Genomic DNA, 26,831 nt, shown 5'->3' with positions numbered 1-26,831 from the left:
GAATACTTTGAGGACGCGCACATTTCTTTTTAGTGAGATCTAAAAATACGATGTAAAGTAATAGCTTGACACACACCAAACTGTACTGGAGCCTTCTTCTAGAGGTCTTAGACACAGTTAGTGAATGGTATCCACTAATAGTGCAGGAAATTGTACAAAAAATACAGACACATTTTTATGAAAGGAGTCACTTGTCTCAGTAAAAGTGACATTGTACTCCATGATGCTTGGTAGTGCTTTGGTCTTCAAATTGGACATTATTGCGCAGATCAAAACAAAAATAAAAAAAATATCTCTGTTTCAAAATTTTATTTGCCCTGAAAACCTAAGAATCCCAGATCAGAATTGACATTTATTGATTTATGGACATGCGTGGCCTAGATGTTTTGCTTGTCTAAAAACAAGAAATTAATGAGGACAAAATCAAATAAGAATACCTGTACATTTTATTACATCTCCTAGCCATGTTAGATTTTAACACCTGCCTTAATGTGTATTCATGAAGTTAGTATCTACCTTGTGGGTACAGGTTATCCATCTGACAAAAGAAATGGCAGGGTACGTACACATAATGACAAGAAAGCAAGGTGTTGAATTCTGGGTTGATCGTTAAATACATGGAATGTTAATTATAGTGTGTGACTCTCCATAGAATTGTGTCTAGTCAAGAAGAAGGAGCTAAAGGAAGAAGTCCCAGTTCTTGGTGTTTTTACTGAACGGAATTGTGTATCTGGGTTTAGTGACTCTGTGTTTTTGATAATTCTGGAGATCCTAAATCTTGTTAGGGCCTTAGATGTTGATGGCTTGTGAGAATGGAGTAGTATATCATTTTTATGAGATCTGAGGGGACAACATTTGGGACGAATACACTATGTGGACATTACCAGGCCATTTATTTACCATTATGTTCATACAAGTAATAAAATTATGTGGTAATTATGTGAACTAATAAGAAATGTTATTTTATGACTATGTGTAATCATCACTAAGCATTGCCATTTGGTCTGAACTCCTAAGGTTTTGTGCACAGAACAAAAGTAGACATGCCTCATTTAGAAAAGAAGATGATAACTTGGGTGGTATATTAATTCAATTATAAATGCATTGTTTTATAATTGTAGGTAGATAATGCAAATTGTGGATAAAATGGAATCTAACACTGAAAGTAACATGGAGGACAAAATTGTTGACAAGGAAAAATTAGCCAATGATGTTGACGTTAATGAAAATTTATCCAAACAGTGTAATGGAAATACCATGTCATTTGTCAATAGAAACATATCAGAAAATGAAAATCCCAAACTAAATGACAATTCTCACATGAGCCATGAAAACAGTGAAGTGGAGCTGTGCCTGACAGAAGAAAACTGTGAACTTCACATCTCAGAAGACTCGGACATTGAGTGTGAAAGCCAAGAAATAAACAAAGATTCCGGCAAACTTAAAGGTGAAAACAAAGAGAACAGTGACAGCTGTGATCACAGTGATATTGGTGAAGAAGAGATCAAAGAAAAGGATACGATGAACAACAAAAACCAGACAACAAACTCTCCAGAGACAACAGCTGATGTACAGGATGACAACATTGAAGACAGACGGGAACATTCATCTCAATTTAAATGTGAAGAAATGGACACCTATTTAGAGAAGACAGAGGAAGACATTGAAGAACTACATGAAGAAAGTGCAAATGAACCTGATAATCTCAAAACCCCAAGTGAAAATGGTAAACGTCAAGTTGACAACACTAAAAAATTACAAGAGGATGATGAAGACAATGGTTTGACATTAAACAAGAAAGATCTGTCAGACGAGCGCAAAGAAAACGCAAATGTGGAAACAACAAAGGAGAGTCATAGCCCTGACGAGATGGTAAGAGCCGCCAACTCCACAGAGAGTGAAGATAGGAATGGTTCTTCACAAGAGACTAGTGATGACGATATTACAACAGAACCAGTAGATGATGTTACAGATGAAAAGTGTGAAGACAAACACCTCCGTGATTCAGTGTATGCTGAGGAGGACAAGACGTTAAGTTTGGCTTCAACAGAGAGGGGTGGCCCTGATGAGAGAACTTTTGAATATAATGAGCCAGAAAATGAAGAAAGAGAACAGACCGTAATATCCAAGGATTCTCAAATAAACTCAGAAAATGATGAAAGTGATGTTAATCAATCAAAAGTGAATGAAAATGTTCTCAAAGACAATTGTGAGAATGGTTCTGGTGTTGACAGTACTGAAATAGTGGAGCCGTCTGCAGCATCCAGTGAAACCTCACACCTTCTAGACAGCAATATGTACAAACCAGCGGCCACAAACTCTGATGACAATAAACACAATGACACTGAAAGTGCACAAGGCATACAAGAATCAATAAATGAATCTAAAAAGGAAACTGAAATTGAAGTAAACATGTTATTGGAATCTGAAAATACTGGGAATAGACAAAGCAATGCTGAGGAGGGGGACCACACAGCAGAATGTGTCCAGGTAAACACAGGTGAAGATCAGAGACTAGGAGACCCGGTAGATAAAGGTTCTTGTGATGAAAATATCCAAGTAGAGACCCCAGCTAGTAAAACTGAACCAGTGACAAATACTGATCTTAAGAGTCTTAAAGAGTGTGACAAAACAGAGCACTCATCAGAGAGTGCTGCTAGTAGTGATATGCAGCCATTAGGAGAAACTATCACCGAGGTATCGGGAGGAAATGCTGAATCTGTGAGCAAGGAAATCTCAAAAGTAGAAAGAAAATTAAATGACAATGATCAGTCTGTACAAACTGTGGACAAAGAGATGGATACTTCATCAACACAAACAGTGCCAAAAGAATCACAAGACCAGAGCAGTGAAACCAATTCACAACAAGTAGAATCTGTACACACTCAAACAGCAGACTACAGAGTGGAGTGTGAACATAAGGAAACAGATACAGACAGTTTAGAAAACAAGACAGAGGTTTTTGATAAGGAGACCTCTGTCTCACACCCAGAGAGAACAGAGAGCTCAGTCCAAACAATGTCAGAAAGCCCAACAGTCAACGAAGCAGGGGATTCTCCTAAAAAGGAAGAAGATCCAGAGGAGGTTAATCAACTGATAGAGCCCACAAACCTAGAGCAGGCCAGTCAGACTGACCCGCAGGAAAACAGCTCTCTAATGACCCAAACAGAGGAGGCTAATCAACTGATAGAGCCCATAATCCTAGAGAAAGCCATTCAGGCTGACCCACAGGAAAACATCTCCCTAATGACCCAAACAGAGGAGGCTAATCAATCAAAAGAGCCCATGAATGTAGAGCAAGCCATTCAGACTGACCTACAGGAAACCATCTCTCTAATGACCCAAACAGAGGAGGCTAATCGACCAATAGAGCCCATAAATGTGGAGCAAGCCATTCAGACTGACCCGCAGGAGGCCATCTCTCTAATGACCCAAACAGAGGAGGCTAATCAACTGATAGAGCCCCTAAATGGGGAGCAAGCTATTCAGACTGACCCGCAGGAAACCATCTCTCTAATGACCCAAACAGAGGATTTAAGCACAGAGAAGGAGAAAGCAGTGAGTATAAACTCTTTCTACAGAATCCTTAAATAAAAATTCTCCTTTGTTTTCTTCTTGTAAGTCTTGTATGTTAGACTCTTTCACTGAAGTTCCAAAGAAATCCCTAGATCAAGGCCTCTTGGATTACATCATGTCTGTCAGCTAGGAACATTTTTCATTTTTGTTTTGTTTTTTGATTTCTTGTTTGGTAGCCAGGAAGTCTGTCCATGGATTCAGATATGGCACTAGGTGGCACAGGTGTAATAGAAGATGTCTCCTCTCTAGATTTCTTACAAATTGTCAAGCTAACCTCTTGGGTTGTTTTTTATGTGTATGTGTTTGCACTTTATTGGTATAATGACACTCTGCATAGTAATGACCTTTATAACAAATGAATTACTGAGAAACCATGATTTCTCCCTCTCATTCTTATAAGCAGTGCCCTCTGTTGTTAGAATTCTCAATTTCAAAATACTCATTTTTTGGAAATGATAAAATCTTCCATATTTTGGCAATTTTCTGTTGTGTCATAGCCTTTCAAAGGTCATGAAAATATGTTTTGCAGTATTCAACTCATTAAAATATGTCATGGGAATGGTTTTTAATTTCATAAGAAAATCTTCCCACATGAAGGCTCATTGCAAACAAAAGGGATTTAACAAAATTTGATAGCTGTTGGCCTGTTTTCTTCTGCAGACAAAAATAAGGTATTAAAGTTGGTAAAGAGTTGGCTACTCCCCTTACATGAGCATTAATGTCTGAGTTTGAACAAGGGTGCAGAAAACTTGTATTTCCTATGAAAAGGGATTTATTTTAAGATTTTTCATTTTTAGCAAATGCATGTTTCATGACAAATTCTTTGGTTTAAGTTTTCAAAATGCTTGTGCATTCCATGTGTGATGACTCATAATCAAACATTAAACTGCCAAAAAAAAAAAGTAAAAAGTAAAAAATATCTACATTTGTGATCAATTTGACATTTATATTGTTTTCTAAACGACAATATATGATAAAAGCTTTTTTGTGCCCTCATAAAAGTTAAATTTTGAAAATCTATAGAAATATACACAATTGTATATATTGCATGAAAAATCTGAATGAACAAAAATTACTATAGTTTGGAAGTAGATTATCGGCAATTGCATCATTTTCTTGACATCATATCTAACATATGGTGTCTTGGTTGATGAAAATTGGTAATGCTCCCAAGTCTGTAGATATCCCCCTGGTTTAGAACGTAATTGTAGATTTCTGCATCAAACTTTGATTTTGGGGGCAGATATTGGTCTACCTGATCAATACATGGGTCTCACGGCAGGTGTGACTGATCAACAGGGGATGCTTACTCCTCCTAGGCACCTGATCCCACCTCTGGAACTTCCTGGGGTCTGCTTCACAGATTTGTGTTGTTTGTAGATCGTTTGAGATCAATCACTTTTTGTTATCTTCACTTTTTTCATTAGAGAATATAATCCTTTGCAGTCTTTTAAAAATACATTAAATATTTATTGACACCAGGGAATGCGAAGTCATTTTTAAAAAAAGAAATGGCATTACAGAATTATTACCTTCAAACTTTTTATTGCTTAATTTGCAGTCAAATCTAGTGAAGTGCAGACTATTATTAGGTTTCTTTGCCAGTAAATCACAGAAAACTAAAAAAAATGGGTAATGTTACAATTTATTTTTTTATTTTTCATGAAATAAATTGTTGGAAATGCATTAACATTAAATAGAATAATCAAGTTTTGTGGGTATTATATTAAGTGAATATTTTTATCAAAGTTTTAAAACATCACAAACAGGTTTTGATATTGGAGTTATTTTTTTTTATTAACAAATAATTTTATAGCATAGAATTAATTGCCATGACTCATTCAAAATTGTATAAAGCACTCCCTCACCCACAAGGATAATGCATTCATTTTAAATTCCATTTTTTTGTTTTCTTGACACATAACAGTGTAAGAATGCTTTTTGCTACAGAATTTGCATCTTGCAAGATGCAAGTAGAATATGTCAGGTGGAGCAGTTGTGCTCACTATCAAACAACCATGGTATATGTCATGTATAGCAGGGGTTTATCAGTATTTTTTTTAACTATTTCTCCCCTCCTTAGCATTAGTCAACAGTGATTTCCTGATTAGTAGCAGTGGTGGATCCAGGAGTTTCATAACGGGCGGGGGGTGGGGGTGGGGGCAGTAGAAGGCAGGGGGTCTGGGGGCTGCATTGAAGCTTAAAATGCTTGTTATACAAACAAAATTTCCACAAAAAAATTCAAACCGCAAATTTCTTTAAATATTGGTAAAGGGAAGTCACTCTACCTTTATACGTAGAATTTTATAATGGTAACGAAGCTGTCTTTTCTTTGACGTTATCTTTGTGATGCCAACAGAGGAAGCTGTGGTGATGACGAAATGTCTCGCTGATGTTTGTGACTCACAGTAGTGTTTGCAGGGCTAGATCATCTTTTTTATTTGCTACTCCAACGAAAATCTTTTGTTGTTTAAGAATTGAAGTATTTGTGGGTGTCCACATCACAGCTACATAATATAGCAGTTTAGGTTTCAAAATAATTAACACAAAGTACACCCAAACAAAAGGTAAGATGATGGCATTTGAGGGTACGTGATGATATTGGGGGGAATTTGAGAGAGTAAACACAAATAGATGTAATCAGGACTGCATGCAGTCAAGTTCTAACACAAAGTGAATCAGCATGCAGACATAATGGAGGGGAACGGAGAACGTGGAGGGGAGACATATTGGAAGGTATAGTTAACCCAAGTCTTAGGCTTTTCTAGAATTATTGACCCAAGGCATGCAATATGTTTGATAGCTTATATCTCCATGAATCATCTTTTTTACCCCTAAAATATTGGAAACAGATTGGGACAATAAAATGTAACATCACTTGAGGCATGAACACAGATGTTTTTAATACGATTTTATTAAAAATCATGAATTTAAGTTTAACCTGTAGAAATATAAACTCTTCTATTGTTGCCAAAGCTGTTTTAGGCTTGCTAGTTGTTTGACAAGGTTAGGATATGTAGGGTGTAAATGATACTGTTTTTCTAAGGTTTTACTTAAATATGATACCAGCATTCAGAGGGTTTCTTCAACAATAGTAATGTTGTTGTTGTGGGGAGGTTTTTTTTATGAGGCCTTTTATTTGTTAAACATCTCTTCAATTCTATTTTTTCTATTCGATACGGCCCTCATTCTGTAAATAATAAATGTGCTCTATGGATCTAATCATATTCTTTAGTATATGATTTTTTGTTTTTTTTTTCTCTTTAAGAGACCCTTGGGAAATAATACTTACCTGAATGTCCCTGCAGTAATTTTGGGAGCCTGTAGTCTTGTCATATTTCACCATAGCTGGAACAACACTACATTTATTTAGATGTTGACAATTAGGTAGCCATGTTATTCTTTGCACCTTATAAATAAACGTCAGATCCAATTGGAAAATTTAAAAAAAAAAAAAAAAAAAAAAAAAAAAAAAAAGCAAAATTCAGATTTTATCCCAGGTGAGCTAATTAAAGGTTACAGAAGAAAAACTGGTTTTTAAATTATTCAGCATGCATGCACTTTATGCATTGAAACATGACTAATTTAAGTTTGAATTTTTAAAAATTCCCACATTTGATTTAGAATGTTGGACTTCTTTTTGTCAATCTAAGAATCGCAAACAAAATGACCAAATTCTAAATGTTAAACAAATCCAATTAATCTACAATTTAAGATACTTAATGTCAAATTGAAATGTAAATTTAAGCATACAAATTGGAAAAACAAAGGTAATGAATATGAAAATTTTGACCCAAAATCTTCTCAGCAGACAGATTGTCACCACCTGCTAATGCTGGTCTCACCTACACACAGGTATATACAGGTAAGTACAGGTAACAGAAGCCAGGTGAGAGATGGTGCAAACCAGTGGACTGATTGCTTAGGACAGGTCGAGTCTGTCCTGACATGTATATGGGACTTCTCAGGTACAGAAAAGTCATCATCAGAAGGAGAGGGGGGGGGGGGTTATAGAGTAAATCACAAATTAATGTTGGAGGAAATGTTTGGGGAAAAGTGTCCACTTGACCACCTTCTCATCCACTTACTGATATGATGTGGTCAGTTTCCTCACAGACACATGCACGGAGTCAGCTTGGTTACTGATTCATGACAAGAAGGATACAGTTTAATGAGTTGTTGTAAAATGGAATCCTCTCCCTAGAGGAGAGCTTCACTCAGTGCTTGTGTTAGTCTTCGGTATAAAGTTAGTACATGTAAATCATTGAGAGAGAAATGGTAAGATTTGGGTTCCTAGCCATCATCAGATCTATTTCTGGAGGCCAAGTGAATTAAAAATATTGTTCTAATTAGAGAATTATAAATATTTTCTTTAAATGCAGAAAGGGAGCACAAGGAATCAACTGGTACCATTATACATGTAATATGTCACATTTTCAGTCACAGAGTTAACTTGTTTAGAGGAGTAGGCTTCTTTAATGACTTGGCTGTTTTTCATTATACAGCTGTTCTCAGGAGTGGTTATTAGGACCTTTCTACATTTAGAAACCACTTTTGTCCATATTTGGAGTTTCTAAAGTAGTTAAAACTGCATTGTGTTTTTCCCTTGCTTTTCTTTGTTACCCTCAATCACCATGATTTGGTTAGATTTCAGTTAAATGTAAAATCACTTGTCATATGTTGATCAATTATCATGTCACCATAATTATACCTTCAGACAAAGCTGTAAGGTTATGAAATTTTAGGGGGAAAAAGAAAGAGAAAATTCATATATTTTTTTTTTTAAATTCTTTCTTTCCTTTTTTGAGTGGGGGGTGGGGGGTTAATAACCAACTTTGAATAAGGTTCATCTTGTGGTTAAGCTAGGACACATGGATTTATGTTGCATGTAGTCATGCCTAGGAGATAAAGAGTTACAGACTTCAATGGATTGATTTCAGCAGACTACCCCTCCCCCCTCCCCATCAGAAAAATTCCCTAATTCCTATAGTTTTGGAGATCTGCCTTATTTAATGTCATGTCTCTTGTTCTTGTGAATCTGTCTTTGATTTCTCTTATGACCATTGGTCTGACAAATGTGTAGCTGAAACCCCTTCTTCTTTAACATATACCTGATAATGGGGAAGGGTTGCTTTGATTTACCACATGTTATTTCCAAACTGATATGAAAGAAACATTTAGGCTTCTGGATTAAGTAGCAAATTGTTTTGAAAATACTTGTTTTTGTAAACGAGTGAAAAACCCCCACACTTTCCTTCCCTGAAAAGTTAAATCACAGAGGAAGCCATGAGTTTTTCCTCATACAAAGAAAACTGAATCATCCTGGTCAATGAGAAAGTAATCATTGCTCCAGGGAAATGTCAGTAAGGACTAAATATATGTAACTTTATTACATGCATTAAGTATATAAAGCATACACAGATGTTCAGTACAGTGTAGAAACGCGAGACAAAAAAAATATATGAATATTTATTAATCATTGAATAACAAAAATGTCCGGATAAATGAATAAACCAACTTCTTTATTAAAACACTATACAACCACACTTCAATGTTTTGTCAGTTCCATAAAGAGGGCCTTTCTTTAGTTGACTCAGATCTTTCCTCTCTGACCTTGGTCTTTTATTTGTGTGAAATACAATACAGTTGGTGGTCAGAATTGGCGGAGGGAAATAGAGACCACGTATTTAGGAAGTATATTTACTCAGCGGCTTTATACAGAAGACTGCCATTTTCTTAAACCAATACCACAGTGTATACAGTGTTACTCAAATGTTCTACTGACTCGGTTCAATTATCGATAGTCTCGCGTGTAGACCAGATCCTCACTTTTACCTGGACTGGAATGGTTAATATAATGCTTTGGTTAAGGTGAGAGGTAGTCACCGGTTGTGTGTAATGTGTGATAGGATTTACAGTGTATAATACAAGGAGGAAACTATTATAATCATAGGATTTTTTTTTCAATATTCGCTGATTCTACAAAGCCATGACGATAATAGCTTTCTGTTTATTTCTGAGGCTCGGAATACAGGATAAAACACAAATTTCATAAAATTCAATATGGATATTAACGAAAACAAGGTAAAGAAATGGGTTTTATGAAGCAGAAATAATTATTTTGATTGTTTGATTTGTCAACAGAAGAGAAATCAGTGGTATATTTGTAAATCATCTATAGGTATTGATATAACAGTAAAATTCAGAGAGTCAAGCCGTGGATAAGGAAATGGTTTGATCAATGTTTCTGCTTGTTTCATTTACATATTGATCAAATGATTTAACCATTGCCTTCTGGCTATGATAAGTGGATTCACCAAATATTTTGTTCATATTTGTATTGTTAAGGCAAGCATTCATGCAGGGCTTACTGTGTTGGGGTTAATTAATTGTGAGAAGCTAAGGGTTAAATTGTGTTCTTTTTTATCAATATAAGGCCAGAAGGAAATTGTACGAAAGGTTAATCACAAAGAAAATTCTTTCATAAAAAAAAAAAAAAACATTAAAGATTTTTATGTGCGGTATTTAGGTAGGTTCAGAGAGTGTTTCAACAAAGATACTTTCATGTACTGCTGGTAAATACATGAGTTTCAATACATTGTGGTTTCTTTCATATTAAGGATCTTCACACAAAGGGAATGGATGAATGTGTGTGCATTGTGCGTTTTGAATTTGACTTTTTATTTAATAAAACAGCTTAGTTTTATTGAAGAGCTTGCTTTTAAGTATTAGTGAAACTCTTAGAGATCTGAGTAGCTGTTAGATTATCTCCCCTGACCAGTAACATTTTCGCCCTTTTTGTCCCAGTTGTAATTAGACTGATTCATTAGGCAGTCAATGAGGGCACCTTGCCTCTTTGAGCTCCACATTTTCCTTAATGGTCAAGTCTTTCTGGTCTAATGGCCCTGAAGAACCAAAGACCCAGACATCTGGAATAATTGTATTTGGACAATTGGAAATTCAGCAGACACAAGGTCAGATTGTTACAGTTAATAGTGCAGGAAACGCCATGTACTTGTCTCGTCAAGAGGTTTTCTTAATTCAAGGGTATGATAGAAGTACATATAGAAGAGGAACTGGGACACACCTTTGATTGCTTCATGGGAAAATATTTTTAACTTTCTGTAAAGAATCATGCAAGTGAAAGTTGAAAGGACCTTAAAAATGTGTTTGTTTTATTTTATCTTTCTTATCTAAATCTTTGAAAAACATAACTGTTTGTGGAACAAGAAAGTTTAATGTATTAAAGAACATTAAATTTCAAAGAAAAACAAAGTTGAACAAAACTGATTTTTTCAGCAAAAAGAGGTTAATGACTCGATCAGTATATTTTTGTGTGAATAATTAATATACTGGAGTATAGGGTACAAAGGTTGTGTAATTTCCATTCATGAATGTTGCAGATGATGGAGGGTTTCTAAAACTGAACTCTGTCTTCTTCATATTGAATATTAACTCTGGTTCTGTACCACACTGAGCTGATTCAGACTAAGGTGTCCGTGGGTCTGTTGACTGTTGAGATCAGTATATATTGCTGACTTGGTATTTCCGCAGTGTGAAGCCTGAGTCCTTGTATCGTGATGTGGGAAATTTTGCAGGCCTTACTGTCAAACTCTCTAAGAGAAGATAATTGTGATTGAGTACGAGTCTTATCTTCCCGATCACGTAAGAGTCCCGACTTCTATCTAAATTGATGAATTCTGTTGCCAGGTAATAAGTGGAGTTCTCCATCCTGTAGTCATGCACACTCTGTGTGTTTTTTGATAATGTTCAGAACAAAAGTTAATACTGCTTTGTTTAATATCTCAGATTTGTGCAGTACATAGGCTTAGAATGCTACTTGCTATTCATTGAGCATTGCCACATTAAGGGTTACTTTAAGCCCATTTTGTTACTGTTCAGTCAAATTTATTTTTGATTTTATAGTAAAATGTAAATATGACTTTGACTAGCAAAACAGACTAGTAATTGTAAGCATCACCACAAAGTTTCATGAAATACTCAGTGTGCTACATCAATTCTTATTATACTTTATGTTACTATGACAATTAAAATCTCTGCAGATAAAAATCCCACAGTAGGCTCCGTTGTTCTAATGAAAGCTCTTTAGCCAAAAATTGAAAAATGAAGGCTTATTATTTTCTTAAGTGAATCAAGACCTGTCATTAGAGAGGAATGTTAGAGCGATATGCTATCATAGACTGACATCTTGGTCCGTTTTATGTTCCCCGAGTGTTGTCGTAATTGACCCTGTATGACCCTCACCGAACTAGAGCAAGAGTGATCAGTAAGATATTAATTAGCATAATGGATTACTTAGTGATGAAAATGTGGCCATTTATTTTTGCATATTTTACCAGATAATTTAATTCTTCCTATTCTGGAAAACAGCAGTTAAATTTATGATAATTTTGTATAATGTTTCAGGTTTGGCTTAATTTACAAAACATTTGTACAATTCAAAGTTTTTTATGAGGAAGACACCTACTATAGTTCTTTGACTTATGCTTCAAACTTAAAGTAAGAAGACTATTTCTGTAATTTAATACATGAAGTCTGTGTGATTTCAGTCATGTCCTGTTTGTTTGTAAAACTGTAGAAATCTAATGCTTCCTCTGTCCTGCATGAATAAGATTCAACAATTGGCATAACTTTCATGCAACAACAGAATGATATACATGTAGTTCTGTCATATAGAAGTTTCAGGCACTCTGATAGGAATACATGTATTAGGTATTTGGATAAACTAATTGTTTCCTCAAACATGCACTGATCTACATTAAGGAAATTACAGTGTTATAAAATGGTGAACTCTAGATCAAAAAAGTTCATACATGGTCTAGCAGTTATGTTTGGTTATAAATTTAAATCCACTTAACTTCCCCAAAGTGTGATCAGAGTAAGACTGGATATCGTCCAATTTCTGTAAATCTAATTCCAGTTACCCCTATAGATTACACAAGCCTATTGAAGACTTAATCCTGTGCATTTCTTACTAGTCTTGTTTGCTTTTTACCATTACATGTGAACTCTGTGTTAAATTCTATATTTGGATGCAATCAGTTTTGGTCCCAATACCCGATTGTGAGGGTAAGATCTTTGTTAATTTATGCTATGCGAGTCCTTTTTCTAATTTTACAAACTCAGTGATGCAGTATGGTACATTTTAACAATTATTATCATTAATATCACTGTTATCGTCGGAACCCCCAGTTTTTCTCTCCGTTACATTACATTGGTTGAATGTAGCGTAACGGAGAAAAAACCTGTGGGTTCCGATGATGTATCGAAGGATGAAGTTAAAAGTGAATTTTGTAAAAAGAGGTGCAGACTTACTCTGAGAATCTTTTCAAATTTACATCAAATGTTACTAATGTACAGACATCAATGCATTGATGCAGAAACTCACTGAAATATTCATATGGTTTGATTTTCTGGTAATAAGATTAGACATTTTCTTACATCACAGGAAAAAGATCAATATAAAAAGCTTCGTGACACAAACAGTTTTATTAAATGGCCTGTCTAGCAGGGAACCCCCTTTATAATGATTGGACAAATTTCTTATCATGAATAATGTATGACAACAGGTGCTCGGAGAAAGGGACAAATCTGCATTTCAGGGGTAGGTCACGATTTCCCGACTCTGATTACTCACCCCTTTATCTTTATGGCTACTATTTAGAAATGCTCCAAGTTGTTTGTCAAGGAGAGTTTAGTATCCACCTTATAGTTATGTACAAGGTCTACAAGGGGAGGTAACTTGATCCAAGGGACCATGGACATGAAAGAATAAATGAGTTGTTCATTCCTTTTGATGTTATTTTATTGATCATTGTGGTACTGCTAAAAACCTGTCTTTTTTATTTTAATATCCCTGGCCATTAGGTTGCCATAACAACCGTTCCTCAGGTAGAAAACTTTGTCTTTATGTATTAATGGATATAGCATAGTATAACTGAGCAAACTTAGGTGGATTTTAAGTTTCATGCATGGTGATGGTCATCCTCTCTACGATTGATATATCAATATCATTTGCTCTTCACTCCTCAACAAATTCCATTATAATAATAAAAATTAATAAAAGTATATGACCTTATCTTTTGTGCCCATTCTTACACAGATTTAATCAAATTAAAGCTCCTTCATTTCAAATTTTATGTACCTGTTTACATTTCATTTTATGAACTTGAGAATGAAATTAAAAACCACTGACAATGAAAATTTAGAAGCTTGCAAGTGGGTGGAGAAAGTGTTTCTTTACACAGTTACAGTAAATCACTGTTTACAGTAATTATGTAGAAATAAATACTTAGGGTTGAGCGTTCAGTGTTCAGGGGAGTATATAACATACATTTCTATCTACAGATCAAACATTAGAAGCCAAGACAAGTAACTACTGTAACAGTGAAGCTTGATTACCCCACCACTGTTTTAGTACACTTTCTATCTTTGTTCAACATTTCAGATTTTTTTTTCTCTCTAAAGGTAAAATTGTTTTTTATGGTCATCATCTGGTTCTAATCAAATTTCACATTAGCAAAAGAAATAAAGAGACCTTTATGTGGATTGTCTGGTCCCCCGTACATCAAGAAAACATTGAGACAACATGATAATATCTATAACATTCAATTTCATGGTTCAACAGAAGCAGGCCTCAACATTACATAGCGTTTTCTTTTGTTTACTTCTATTTTCACTATAGGAGTAGTTTAACCAGAGCTCTGATGGTCGTGTTGTCTGGATTGATTTTTCAGTATTTCTAGTTTTTATTGTGAAAGTTATCTACGTCATAGTGTAATAAATGGGGTGTGCGTCCTTGTCTTTATGAAAATCTGCACTCAAAATTACGTGATTTCTGATCTGGAGGATATTAAATATTGATTCTGCGTAACATAGTGAGCCTGTCTGATGTGATCTCGGACTGTTTTATGCTTTGATATTTCAGTGAAGGGAATCCTTAGCAAGATGGTTTGAAGTAATATGTCTTGTTTGTCTTTTCTATTTTCAGCTTGAGGAAGAAACGGGCATGTTGAAAGATCAGCTTATTGAGGCCAAGAAAATGATCCAGGGTCTGCAGGCAGAACTGGTGAAGACAAAGGCCCACAGTAACTACACAGTGACCACTCTGAAGTGTCAGCTCAAGAAAAGTCAGGAGGCACAGCGAGCCCAGCAATGTCAGTCAGACAGACAGATGGGCGAAGTGCTAGCACACTTACTCTTTCTGGAAGGACAATTAAAGAAAGATAAAACTCACATAAAACATCTCCTTAAACAAAAAGATGACATCATTCAAAAACAGAAACTTGACATTGAGGATTTAAAAAATACAAACCAGAGGTTGATAGAGGCAGTGAGAGAACATTATTCAAGAAAAGGGAAAAATGGACTGTCCAGGGAGCACCATGACACCATACAAGGCGCTGATGCTGAGGTGCCTGGTAGTCCGAAAGTGAAAGAAAAAGTGAAAAACAAAGGTGCATTTGGTTCAATGAAAGACATTTTGTGGAAACATCGAAGCAGCTTAGATCTCTCAGAGGCGGGCATGGAAATTCAGGGAAATCTAAAGAAAGGTAGGCAGTACAGCAGCCAAGAAAATCTGTTTTCATTGGGTAGAAAAAACAAAGAGGCTAGAGAAAATAGGGACAAAAAGTGTAAAAGCATCGCGGGCTATCCTGATCATTCCTTGGACTACCTTATTCCGGAGGAGTCGGAACTGCGAGATATTTCTTTACATGGAAGTAATTCGTCAATAACAAAGAATCAGAGAAGTGGTCGAAATGTCAGCTGGGGTAGTGATAATTGTGACGTAAATATTTCTTATGACGACAGTGGCCATCTTATGGCAACATCACCAAGTCAAATGATGTCGGCAGGTTCAATGCCAGCACTGAATAAAAATTCAAACTTGGAATTAGTGACTAAAGATCGCCCCCACTCAATATCTAGCATTGAGAGCTTGTCACGGGAGAACTGTTCCTCAATTCCTGGTACACCAAAAATGGAGGAGAAAGTTCCTCACACAGTGTCGCAGGAGTCATCTAATCCATTCAAAAACCTCAAAACTATCCTCAAAAGGAAGGGGAGTAAAAATAAGAACAAGAAGCGCACGGTTTCCTTGTCTCAGAGTGCCAAACCTGAATACGAGGAAGCCATGAAAAAACATTTTGAAAAGTACGAAATGTCGTGATTCGGTGAAAGGATACTTCTACAGGATTATTGCGTCTTGTTCTCACTTCTGAAATTTAGTCTAGTCTACCATAGGAAGTTTCCAAATATTATGTGCATTAGATAAAAAATTTCTGGAATATCTAGTTGAAAAATTCATCTTACATTTTCAAGGTCAGGAGAGTTTGTGTCGCGTATACAATTGCATGCATTCAATTCCAGTAAAAATGATAGTGAAGAAGATATCAGAATTTCCTTTTTAAAGAAGTGGAGCTTTATCCTTCAAAAGGTCCAAAATAGACTACTGATGTGTCTGGCTACAGATATTTATACATTGAACAAAGTACATGTATTTATGATTTCCTCATAAGCTCTCCATTACTCAGTAGAGTTTTCTGTGTCCATGTAATTTTTATGACAATACACAGATGTACAATATGTCATTATTTTCTGAATTATATACATATTGACTACTGGTACTGTTAAAAAAAGATATTTTCTTCCTTTTTTTGTGAGCTCATTTTTTTTTACTTTCAATTTTCTTTTCTTTTTAAAGGTGTTAAACTTATGTACTTTAAACACCTCCATAAGGGATATGACTCAATTTGTTTGATATTATATTAAATACAGGCCTTGGCACAAAGCTGTTTGTATTTACACAAACTTTACAGAATATATGTATGTTTATCAACTTTTAATGTTATAAATTTAATTTCAGTTAAATATTTAAAGCCAGAAAGCCCTTTTAAACTCCTTCAACCTGTTAATCCTACCTACACGTTTACTTACATTTGACATTTTAAATAAAGGTATCTATCTCTTTGACAGTTTAAACCATTTTAAACTTCTTATGAATGTTAAATGTGTACTTTGAATTTTTTTCTCTCAATATTGTTGCAATTTATAAATGTATTCATTCGGAATTATGTACTTTTAAGAATTATTAATTACTAACAAAACAGTTTCTAAAAGTTTGTTGTTTTTTTTTTTTGAAAAATGAACTACATACGATGAAAAGCTAGTGATACTTCCCAGTAACACAATAAGGAAACTCGTGTAAAAAATAATTTCCTGTCCATTTCGAGCAATATCTTCCTTTGTTACCCAACTAAACTGTGCCTAGTAACCTCTCTGACAAACATACATATCACTTCGTCAATTTTCTGTCATTAATTAAAACTGAATCTCAAAGGTATGGTAAACAGCAGCTATAACCACCTGTTGGTTTAGATCCTTTTTTGCAAATTGATGTATTTTACAATTAAATTGTAAGAAAATTAATGAAACTCATGTCAGTAAAAGAGATGCAAGGTTGTTTAAGTATATTTTGTTTAATGCATGCTTTAATTTGTAAAGACACCATATACTTTCAGAAATATATCCCAAGATCAAGATGTATTTGGTGAAGGTATTTCTGTGTTTAGGTTCTATACGTGAATCTAGATGACTCTGAACCAGTAAGGTGCTAGTATTAACGGCTAAAGTGAACGTCACATTGTTTTGTTGATTGTTTTTTATGCCTGTTTTGTTTTTTTCTGTTACTGAGCTTATTAGTGCCTGCACATGATTTTGCTGTGAAATATTTTGTACAGTTTTAACATGCATAATGAACTCATGCATACATAAACCAGATTCTCTTTTTTACCCGTGTTTTGTTTCCTTGTCTGGACCTATTCAGCACCGCTACTCAGAAAACCCAAGAAGTACTTGAAATGCAAGCTTCTAATTGAATCATGAAAATGGGAAATGTATAATTTTTGTGAATTAGCAAGTACTTTGTTCCCATGCACATCTAATACATTTTAGAAGTTTTGAGTCCCTCCTTCCACTTCATCACTGATCAGGCCCTTTACTTGGAAGTACAGCTTTACTAATAATGTACTATCAAATAAACAGCTTTTCAAATCTTACAGTTCTAAAATCAGTGAATAGTTTGAGCATTATCAGCCTTTTTTCACCCCGCATTTTTTAGATTTAAAATCAGGGACGTAAATACCAGCATTGGAAATCTTGAGATGAGTAATTCCACAAGTTCTTGTAAAGTATTCAAATAATTTAGGAACACAAACTTCCTGTATCTTGAAACTTTCCAGAGGTATTTCAAAGTGCATCATTGAAACTTTTTATATGCATTTCCATACACCATTAACTCCCTTTGTTGAGCTGGTAGTTCAGCTCTATCCAGCTGCTTTCAGCTCCATGAAAACTGTGAACTCATCATTGATTATTGATACATAAAAACGAAAATACTGTAATAAACCTAATAGCTATAAATGTGATACAAGGCATACATATAAGCTATATTATCTGTTAACAATTTTTTTGCAATATAATTAATGAAGTCCTGTCAAGAAAATGTCCACATATATATTCAATAAGTGTAGTTTTTTCGTTTGTTACAGTAACATATTTGTCCTAAAAGTAAACAGTAGTGTTGTTTGTGTAGATACCACAAAAACACCTTTTTTTTGTAGGTGCACCTAAGTGTCTTCTGACTACACGATGAAATGCCTCTCATTCAGAGCCTGTTAATATATGTCTCATACATTAGACATTATAGGCCCATATATGGGAATAATTTTAAAGCGACTTCTCCAAGATTTGGCAAGATTCACACATTTGTAAACTTTATGAAACATGGTTAGACTTGATACCTTTTTGATAGCTTTTATGAAGAATGTAAATTCTTCTTAAATATTTTACAATAATTTGTCTAAACTTAAAAAATCTAACATAAAAAACGATTTTTTTCTCCCATGAACTTGCACTATATATATATATATATATATATATACATACACCAATATGCTATAGGAATGCAAAGTAAATGCTGTTGATTTTTCCCCTAAAAAATTAGAAATTCATCAGGAAGAGAATATACCATTGCACTCGCTAAAAGAAAAACCAACTTGCCAGTTCTACTTTCTGACAGGTTCAAGGGGGACAAGACAACGTTCATGAATTAAACATTCTATTACAGGAACGAGAATAAGAGGTCCTGTCTAATGTCAAATTATGTAGTGTCAAAAACAATTATCAAGCAACTGCAGTAAAGCATTTAATATTAGACTAAACCTTCCTTGTAGAATATACCAACAAAATTGGCACATTTCCCTGGCAACGAGTAAGTTTCATTTATTATCAAAATAAATGGATTTACCTGTGATTGGTTGTTGTTTAAGTAGGAGTCGTTAATTTTATCAAAGTAAATTACTGTGCACACAAAATGACAGTATACACCTGTATTTATCAAACGAATGTTTTAATTACATAAACGTGAACTATCGCTCACTAGAGGTGTGGCGAATTTACAACCAATTCACTGCCTCGCTGAAAAACATTAATTAACCCTAACCTTTTCCTTAAATCAACGAAACCACAAAATATACATATCACACAAAACTCGCATCTCAGTACAAGTATTCTCATTAGTGTGAATTTCCACCATTTTTGATTTTTTTTTCCTTCTTGGGAGCGCTGCATCAAGGGTGGGACTGGAAATAAAGGGAAATAACTTGTAGCCTCATTAATCCCTGTGATACCTAGTAAACCTCATCACTCATTCCTAATCTATACATCAGTCTCTGCTTATGTTAATCAGTCAGGTGATTGATAGTCAAAAGATGACAATTTGTTATTTTTTTACTAGCATGAAAATTGTCAGATAATGTACTTGTACCAATAATTCCATTATATAGCTGGGGGTTCTTTTGTTTGAACCCTTATGCATAACTGTGGCCTTAAATTGCCTATTTTATTTTTTAAAATTTACCTACACCTGGAAAAGATATCTGTTGCAAACTTTGAGAAACACCATATTTGCTTAGTCTATAAGAAAGAACATGGTATGGCCAAAATAAACTTCTGTTTTTATTTTTTCTTTCAAAGTAAGACATCCAGTGCATAAACCACAAGGAGAGATATAAGATACTGGTATATGTGGAAAAGATGTCAGATACCGATATTTGTGGAAAGATATCAAATAAAGTTAAATGTTGTATGGTATCAAATATGTAAAATGTCTTATGATATTGAATATGTAAAATGGAACAGTATAAATGGGACAAGGTACCAAATGTATATGTCAGATATTTAGTCAATCATCCTTAACTTCCACTGGTAGGCTATGAAATGGATGATATTTTAAATATTTGATTGATGAAGATATTCAATATTTCATTAGATGGGCAAGATATTTTAAATAATTGATCAATGGGGCACAATACCAAATATTTAATTAATGGTGTTGAGATTTATACTGAATTTCAGGGTTATATTTTACAATCGACCGAGTTATTTCCCATTTCCATTTCACATACAGAGTGGTTTTGTGTGTGCGTATATGCCCCCAACATCCAAGAATGAACAAACAATTCAAATGAGTCATAAATCTATTTTATAACAAATAAATTGCAACATCTATAAATCTTCTTCCAAGTTTTTAATTTTCCAACCTTTTCTTATACTTTTCTAAATTTGCACAACTCTGTACAATTCAGTATACAATGTCTGACCACTGTGATAAATACATTCACTATATGTGTCAGCATCACACAAATGCCCTCGCCAATTTTTAAGTTCTGAGTATTTAAAAGTCTATGAATCTGAAAATAATAATGGGTGAAAAAGAAACAGAAACAAAATATCATATTGTTCATTGTATTTTCTTGCATCAGTTGTCAGTACCACAACTTATTTTAAGAGAAGAAAGTCAGGAAAACACTGAATTTTTAGAGATTTTTAGAACTCCGGTGAGAATCGGTGAAACTCAAACTAAAAAACCAGCTGATTATCTACTAGCTGCAATAATGTAGCCCTCTCCAATTTTTTCTTTTGGGAGATGGCTATAACTTCATAGGATCTCCATAGTAATGCAAGTGCGGGAGTAATTCACTCATGCACAGACTTTGGCTCAAATTATCAGTAAGTGGCTATTTTATTAACATTTCTTACATGAACTCAAAAAATGTAGTTATGCAAGACATGAACTGATATAGAATAATCCACATAGGTTATTTTTTTGTGAATGACAACATCACAACTTGAATTTATCCGCCATGTTTACTGACCTTGATCGATTTAAGTTTGCGACAACCAATGAGAATTTGGGATCTAGGGAGCAGATCTATAAAGGAGTTCCCTTATTTTAAGCATAAATATCACTGTTTATGATAAAAATATTACATGCTTTTATTTATCAATGCTTGATGAAACCATACACCATGTCCGTTTATGAACACCAACATTTACTTGATCAAGCCTTTCTAAATTTCAAGTGCAAGTTTCAATACATCTCACAAACTGTCATGGCTGCTGAGGAAGATAATCAACTGGTAAACATGTAGTTTTATTTTACATGGTTTAACTGTATAAGGGCTAGGTTGTTGATAGTGAATAAGAATTACATCTTTACATAGGAAGTAATTGAATGCAAAAGCAATTTATTTTGCCTGCAGTCATCCGTATCTAAAAAACTATATTTGCACCATTACAGAGATCCTGTGGAACTGTAGCACTCTCCTGAAAATATCAGATAAAAAAAAATCGGAGAGGGTTACAATTGCAGCTGATTATCTAATGCAAAGCAAAAAAAACTATGACAGATGGAAAAGGGTAACACTAAATGCCCTGATCATTTTATGGCAAGGGCATGATTACTGCTGTTGCTGAATTCTATGATTTCAGTTTGAAATGACATAAATGAAATAGTAACTAGAATGCTTCAAAATTGTATGAGAAGTGCTGCAGCTGTATGGGAGAGTATTTTCATTGAATTGACCACTTTTTTCCTTCCTGACCTACATAGGTGTAGGTGTGGACAGACAAACTGACAGTCCTAAAGGGGAGCGGGGGTGGGCACACTCATCAGTGGCGAGTCCAGCTGTTCTTGCGGAGTAGCGGGACTTGGTTGATAAGCATTTATTTTCTCCGTCAGTTGATGATATGTAGTGTGAACAAAGTCACTATGCTGTAAAATCAAAATGAAAAATAAACTAGGCATGTATTGAATATTCACAGTACAATTTATGACCACCACCAAAACAAAATTTCTCTTCAAAGAATATATTAGCGGCAGGCCTGACCAATGAATACAGACAAAAACAGATCTGCACTAAATCAAATTTCTAGTAACTCAAGTATCCTATAAGTATTATATCCATAGAGAGATATCCAAAAGCTTCTCTCATGTGGAGCCAAGAAACCGGCTTGATAGAGAACACAACAATCACCTCATTGTTTGGCACAGTGCTGTCCAGTACAGCCTGTAGACGACCAGATGGCACCTTTGGATGGATGTACCATAACAGACGAAGAAGATGACGCAGAACATTTTCTCTTGATATACCAGGCTGCAGGAACAAATATTACACAGCTGTGAAAATTTTATACATTTTTATAAACTAAAAATTAAAACACATTTAACAATGTATATTTGAAACTAGGTAATCAAAGATTACAAAGGACACCTCAACAAATGCTATCTACAGGTCATCCCAATATCCCATATCAAAGAATGCTTGATATAATGCATCAGCTAATTTCATCCTTACAGTGTTTTGGTTACACTTAAACTCTTTAAGACAAATTTTACCAAAAGAAAATCATCAAAGACAACACTGCAGAAGTCATCGTGAGCAAATTCTTCGGACATGGCGATGAGGAATGAAATGAGAGAGTGGAGGAATGTGTCCTCGTACGCTCGCTCATTCTCGCAGTGGACGAGGACAGGGATGATGTTACAGGCAGCTGTTCTGTCCTTCATTCTGGTCACCTGTTCATATAAAGTTTGGACTTGTGTATAAACCATTATTGTAAGGGAAGTAACTCTATCAAATGACACCCTTTGCAAAAACTAATAGCAAAAGGAAAGTAACTCTATCAAAAGGAAGATTTTTTTTCAGCTTTTACACTTCAAATTTGAATCTTGGGCAAGGATTTATGTCTGAATGAAAAAAATTTCACGAGCCTACAAAACCAACACTCTCAGAGAACTATGAAAATTCAATTTAATTTGACATACATAATTTAAAAACATTACTGGGAGTAGTACAGCTGAACTCATGAATGGGATAACATTTCAGGGAAATTGACCTCTTTAGAATAATTTCAACATTTGAGATCAATTCACTTCAGATTTTTCAAATGTTTGCAATTTAATTAATGGTTAGCAATCTAACAGCAAAACATATGTACTATCACATCCCATTCCTGCTTATAAATAAAACACAAGCATTGATTTCTTCGAAACTGGTCTAGTAATGCTTGTTAAAAATGTGTAAATAAGATATAGTCTCTAATTATTTTTAGAATTGGTACAGGAAAGAAGGTAGTGCAGAAAAAAATTACAAGTTCCTTAATTTGCAGACTTGAATAAAAAAAATTGTGGTAGTGTACTGAACTGAGCTTCATAATTGTTGATAAGGAGTAAATTCCCTTACAAAACAGCTTAGCAAATGTAATTTATCAAGAAGATTAGCATAATTATTTTGTGTATTACAACATCACTGAGAAGTCTGGAATTCTCCTACTTTCACTTTTATTTTCAGAGGTTAAGCAGACAAACTCATTTTGCAGGAAAACAAAACTGACATGCCACCTCAAGATATTAACCAAGGAAAGAGAACTTGATGTGGTAAATGAGGGACATTGCTATGTGAAGAAATGTTAACAATGATGCCTGTGGGAAAACAATTAGTGAACTGTACCTAACTTCATTATAAACACAGATGAGTTTTACCGTCATCAATTAAAAATGAAATGTGCTTAAACTGATAAATGCTCATAATTGACGTAACACCTCACAAAATTTGGTATCATTTTTATAATCAATGTCTACCTGAAGAGAGTAATATAGGGTTGTGAAGCTAGCGATAGGGTTCTCCTTGACAAAGGTCAGGAAGAGTTCAGACGGTGGGGTGGAGCTGAGGGGTGGTTCCTCAGGTAACTTGGTCATCAGCACCCTAGCATGATCCTCCACCATCAATGAAGAAATCATTGGTAAAAACTTGGTGAACAATGATGACTCCTGTGATGTAAAATCAAAAATATTGGTCTAAAGTTCACAGTTGTTCAAAATCTGCACAATCAATGAAGAAATGATGGATATAACAAAACTGCTGATCAAACATACATTCAACCATCCACACAGGCTTATATCGGTCACTGTACATCTTAGTACAACCAGTCACACAGACTGATATCAGACATCATATATCTCATTACAACCAGTCATACAGGCTGATATCAGACATCGTACATCTCAGTACAACCAGCCACACAGACTGATATCAGCAATCGTACATCTTAGTACAACCAGTCATACAGACTGATATCAGCCATAGTACATGTCAGTACAACCAGCCATACAGGCTGATATCAGCCATCATACATCTCAGTACAACCAGCCATACAGGCTGATATCAGCCATCATACATCTCAGTACAACAAGTCACACAGGCTGATATCATCCATATTGACCAGTCACACAGGCTGATATCAGCCATATTGACAAGTCACACAGACTGATATCAGCCATATTGACCAGTCACACAGGCTGATATCAGCCATATTGACAAGTCACACAGACTGATATCAGCCATATTGACCAGTCACACAGGCTGATATCAGTCATTTGATCAGTCACACAGGCTGATATTAGCCATATTGACCAGTCACATAGGCTGACATCAGCCATATTGACCAGTAACACAAGCTGATATCAGCCATACTGACCAGTCACACAGACTGATATCAGCCATATTGACCAGTCAAACAGACTGATGTCAGCCATATTTACCAGTGACACAGACTGATATCAGCCATATTGACCAGTCACACAGCGATATGCCTCTTACCAGTTTGGGTTCTCTGAACAGCTGGCTGTCAATCATATCCCAGGAACCCAGCCCCAACCCCATCATCCTCACCAACAGGACTATCTCAGAACTCTCCTAAAAAATCAAAGTCATGATTACAAATACTTCTTTCAAGCAAAATACCATGAAATTTGCTGACACTTACACATGTATTTAATGTCTACATCAGTTAAATACAGAAAACCATCTTATATTTGTATGTAAGAAATGTCTGCAACCTTCGTTTACTCATTAATATTTCTCAACACAAACTATTTATTTCAATGTGTATTTATGATAAATAAGTCCTCAGTTGCAAAATAAGTCATTGCAGATTGATTTCACAAATAATAGTTTGTTTACAATAATTGAAAGTTACACATATATTTATTGCAGTTTTACATTCATAGTTTTAGTTAGAAAAATGTTTTAATATTCATTGATTATTGAAAAATGGGGAGAGGGAAGGTGTAAATCAGTTGACAAACCCTGGGTAGGACTTCACTGTTGATGCAGTGTTGTAAATTACGCATCATTGAGAGACCAACTGTGTTCATAGAGAATGGATCACAGAGCACCATGGATAAATCACTGAAAAAAAATCTCTATAGGACAATCATTGTAAAAAGATTCTTACATTCATACACAACATTCTACTTATTTGTTAATAATTTTTAAATTAAATGTACTTGATCATTTACATATAACAAAGAAATGTCCACGACATATTTAAATTTCACATTGATCTGTCACATGACTTACAATTAATTGGTGCCTAAAATGACAATGTACATATTAAAACAATTTACTTTACAATAAGTAAATGTCTGAAGACAAGAAATTTTGTGACTGTGATACCCTAGAACAAACTCTTGTCCTCTTCGTATTCCATCCAGAAATCCCTGAAGCTCCCTAGATCTCTTGCTATCAATGAATTTATCCCTTATGCAAGCATCAACACACCACGTAAATTTATGACAAGGGTCAATAGAACAGATATCGTTGACCTCCTGGTCATGTAAAGCCATTAGAAGTTCTGCCCTTAGTGTACAATAATGCATATTTCTTGTCCTAAGAAAGAGAGTTCTCAAAAACTGCAAGACCATGTCATACAATTTAACATTTTTGCCAACCATATCAGCAAGTCTTTGTACAACTTCACTCTGCCTTCTTAATTTTGGTGATGCTAAGAAGAAAGTCTGGGAACTGTTTTCATGGGAGAACAGAGAATTCTCTTTTTCTTTGATGTACTGAGATAATAACGGAGAAACTTCATCTCCAAACAAAGCCTGATTATCGGACCAAATTTGTCTCTTCACTTCAGTGGCTGCCTCGGCATACAGCTCTTTATCCTCTAATATTTTTTCTAAATATTCATCCTTGATTTTTGGCAGATGTTTTAGGATAGCCATTACAACAGGTCTGAGACTCTTAACTTTAATTACAGGAAAACTCTTTTCCAAAAGGCTCTCTAGCTTTTTATATCTTTCTTCATCTTCTCCCGATGCTACATCAGAAATCTGCTGTACTAGTCTCTCTCTTAACTCCTCCAGAACTGAAGAATGAAAATCAAGGCGTTTAATATCATGTAAATCTACAAAGGGCAATGCAGGTCTTAATGATGGTAACAAAATTCCATTGTCCGTTTGGAACTCCTCTATCGCAGCGAGAGGGTCGGCGCAGTTTGTAAGAGACTCCCGAAGAAATTCTCCCCCCGGGATACCAAGTTCTTCCAGACCAGCCATAATTCGCACAATGCGATGTACGTTTATGAAAATTCTAAATCTAATTCCATTACTCGAAAGCCGGATAGGAAAAACAAATTTTGTTTAGAAAAAAATTATCTCCTAACATTGGAGAGCTCTATTCAACTGTTCAAGAGACATAACTGTCATTTAAAGACGCACCTGAAAGTAATGTCCATTTTTCATGACGTATATTTTTAATACATGTACATCTACTATCACATAGACAAAGAGTAAAAATACTCTAGAGAAATGAGGGTGACACATGCCTTATTTCTTACTGAAAGCCATTTAAACTTGACCTTTTTGCACTTAGAAAAAAAGGTTTGAATTTTTTTGTGTTTAATTTAATTGCAAAACAAATATACCTCTCCCACTATATATATATATATATATATATATATATATATATATATATATATATATATATATATATATATATATATATATATATATATATATATATATATATATATATATATATATA

The 26,831-nt window shown here is 34.7% G+C and overlaps 2 protein-coding genes across 2 annotated transcripts; one reads left to right on the top strand and one right to left on the bottom strand.

Moving 5' to 3' along the window:
* The first annotated feature begins 1,127 nt into the window (after positions 1-1,127).
* Positions 1,128-17,388, top strand: LOC133172922 (probable serine/threonine-protein kinase kinX). The gene is made up of 2 exons (XM_061307770.1): positions 1,128-3,558; positions 14,588-17,388. The coding sequence occupies exons 1-2, from the start codon at positions 1,129-1,131 to the stop codon at positions 15,764-15,766; spliced, it is 3,609 nt and encodes a 1,202-aa protein (XP_061163754.1). The 5' UTR covers position 1,128; the 3' UTR covers positions 15,767-17,388.
* A 2,729-nt stretch (positions 17,389-20,117) lies between these two features.
* Positions 20,118-26,390, bottom strand: LOC133173100 (negative elongation factor B-like). The gene is made up of 7 exons (XM_061308027.1): positions 25,458-26,390; positions 25,088-25,190; positions 24,600-24,695; positions 23,582-23,770; positions 22,337-22,516; positions 21,975-22,094; positions 20,118-21,712 (listed from the first exon to the last, which is right to left on the bottom strand). Exons 1-7 carry the CDS (start codon positions 26,342-26,344, stop codon positions 21,581-21,583), a joined length of 1,707 nt encoding a protein of 568 aa, XP_061164011.1. The 5' UTR covers positions 26,345-26,390; the 3' UTR covers positions 20,118-21,580.
* Between the last annotated feature and the right edge of the window lie 441 nt (positions 26,391-26,831).

Source organism: Saccostrea echinata, unplaced genomic scaffold (assembly GCF_033153115.1).
Source record: "Saccostrea echinata isolate AGI-Se365-2 ecotype Australia unplaced genomic scaffold, CSIRO_AGI_Sech_v1 ptg000056l, whole genome shotgun sequence".
NCBI lineage: Eukaryota > Metazoa > Mollusca > Bivalvia > Ostreida > Ostreidae > Saccostrea > Saccostrea echinata.
The sequence above is the reverse complement of the archived record's forward strand: the minus strand, read 5'-3'. Positions and strand labels throughout refer to the sequence as shown.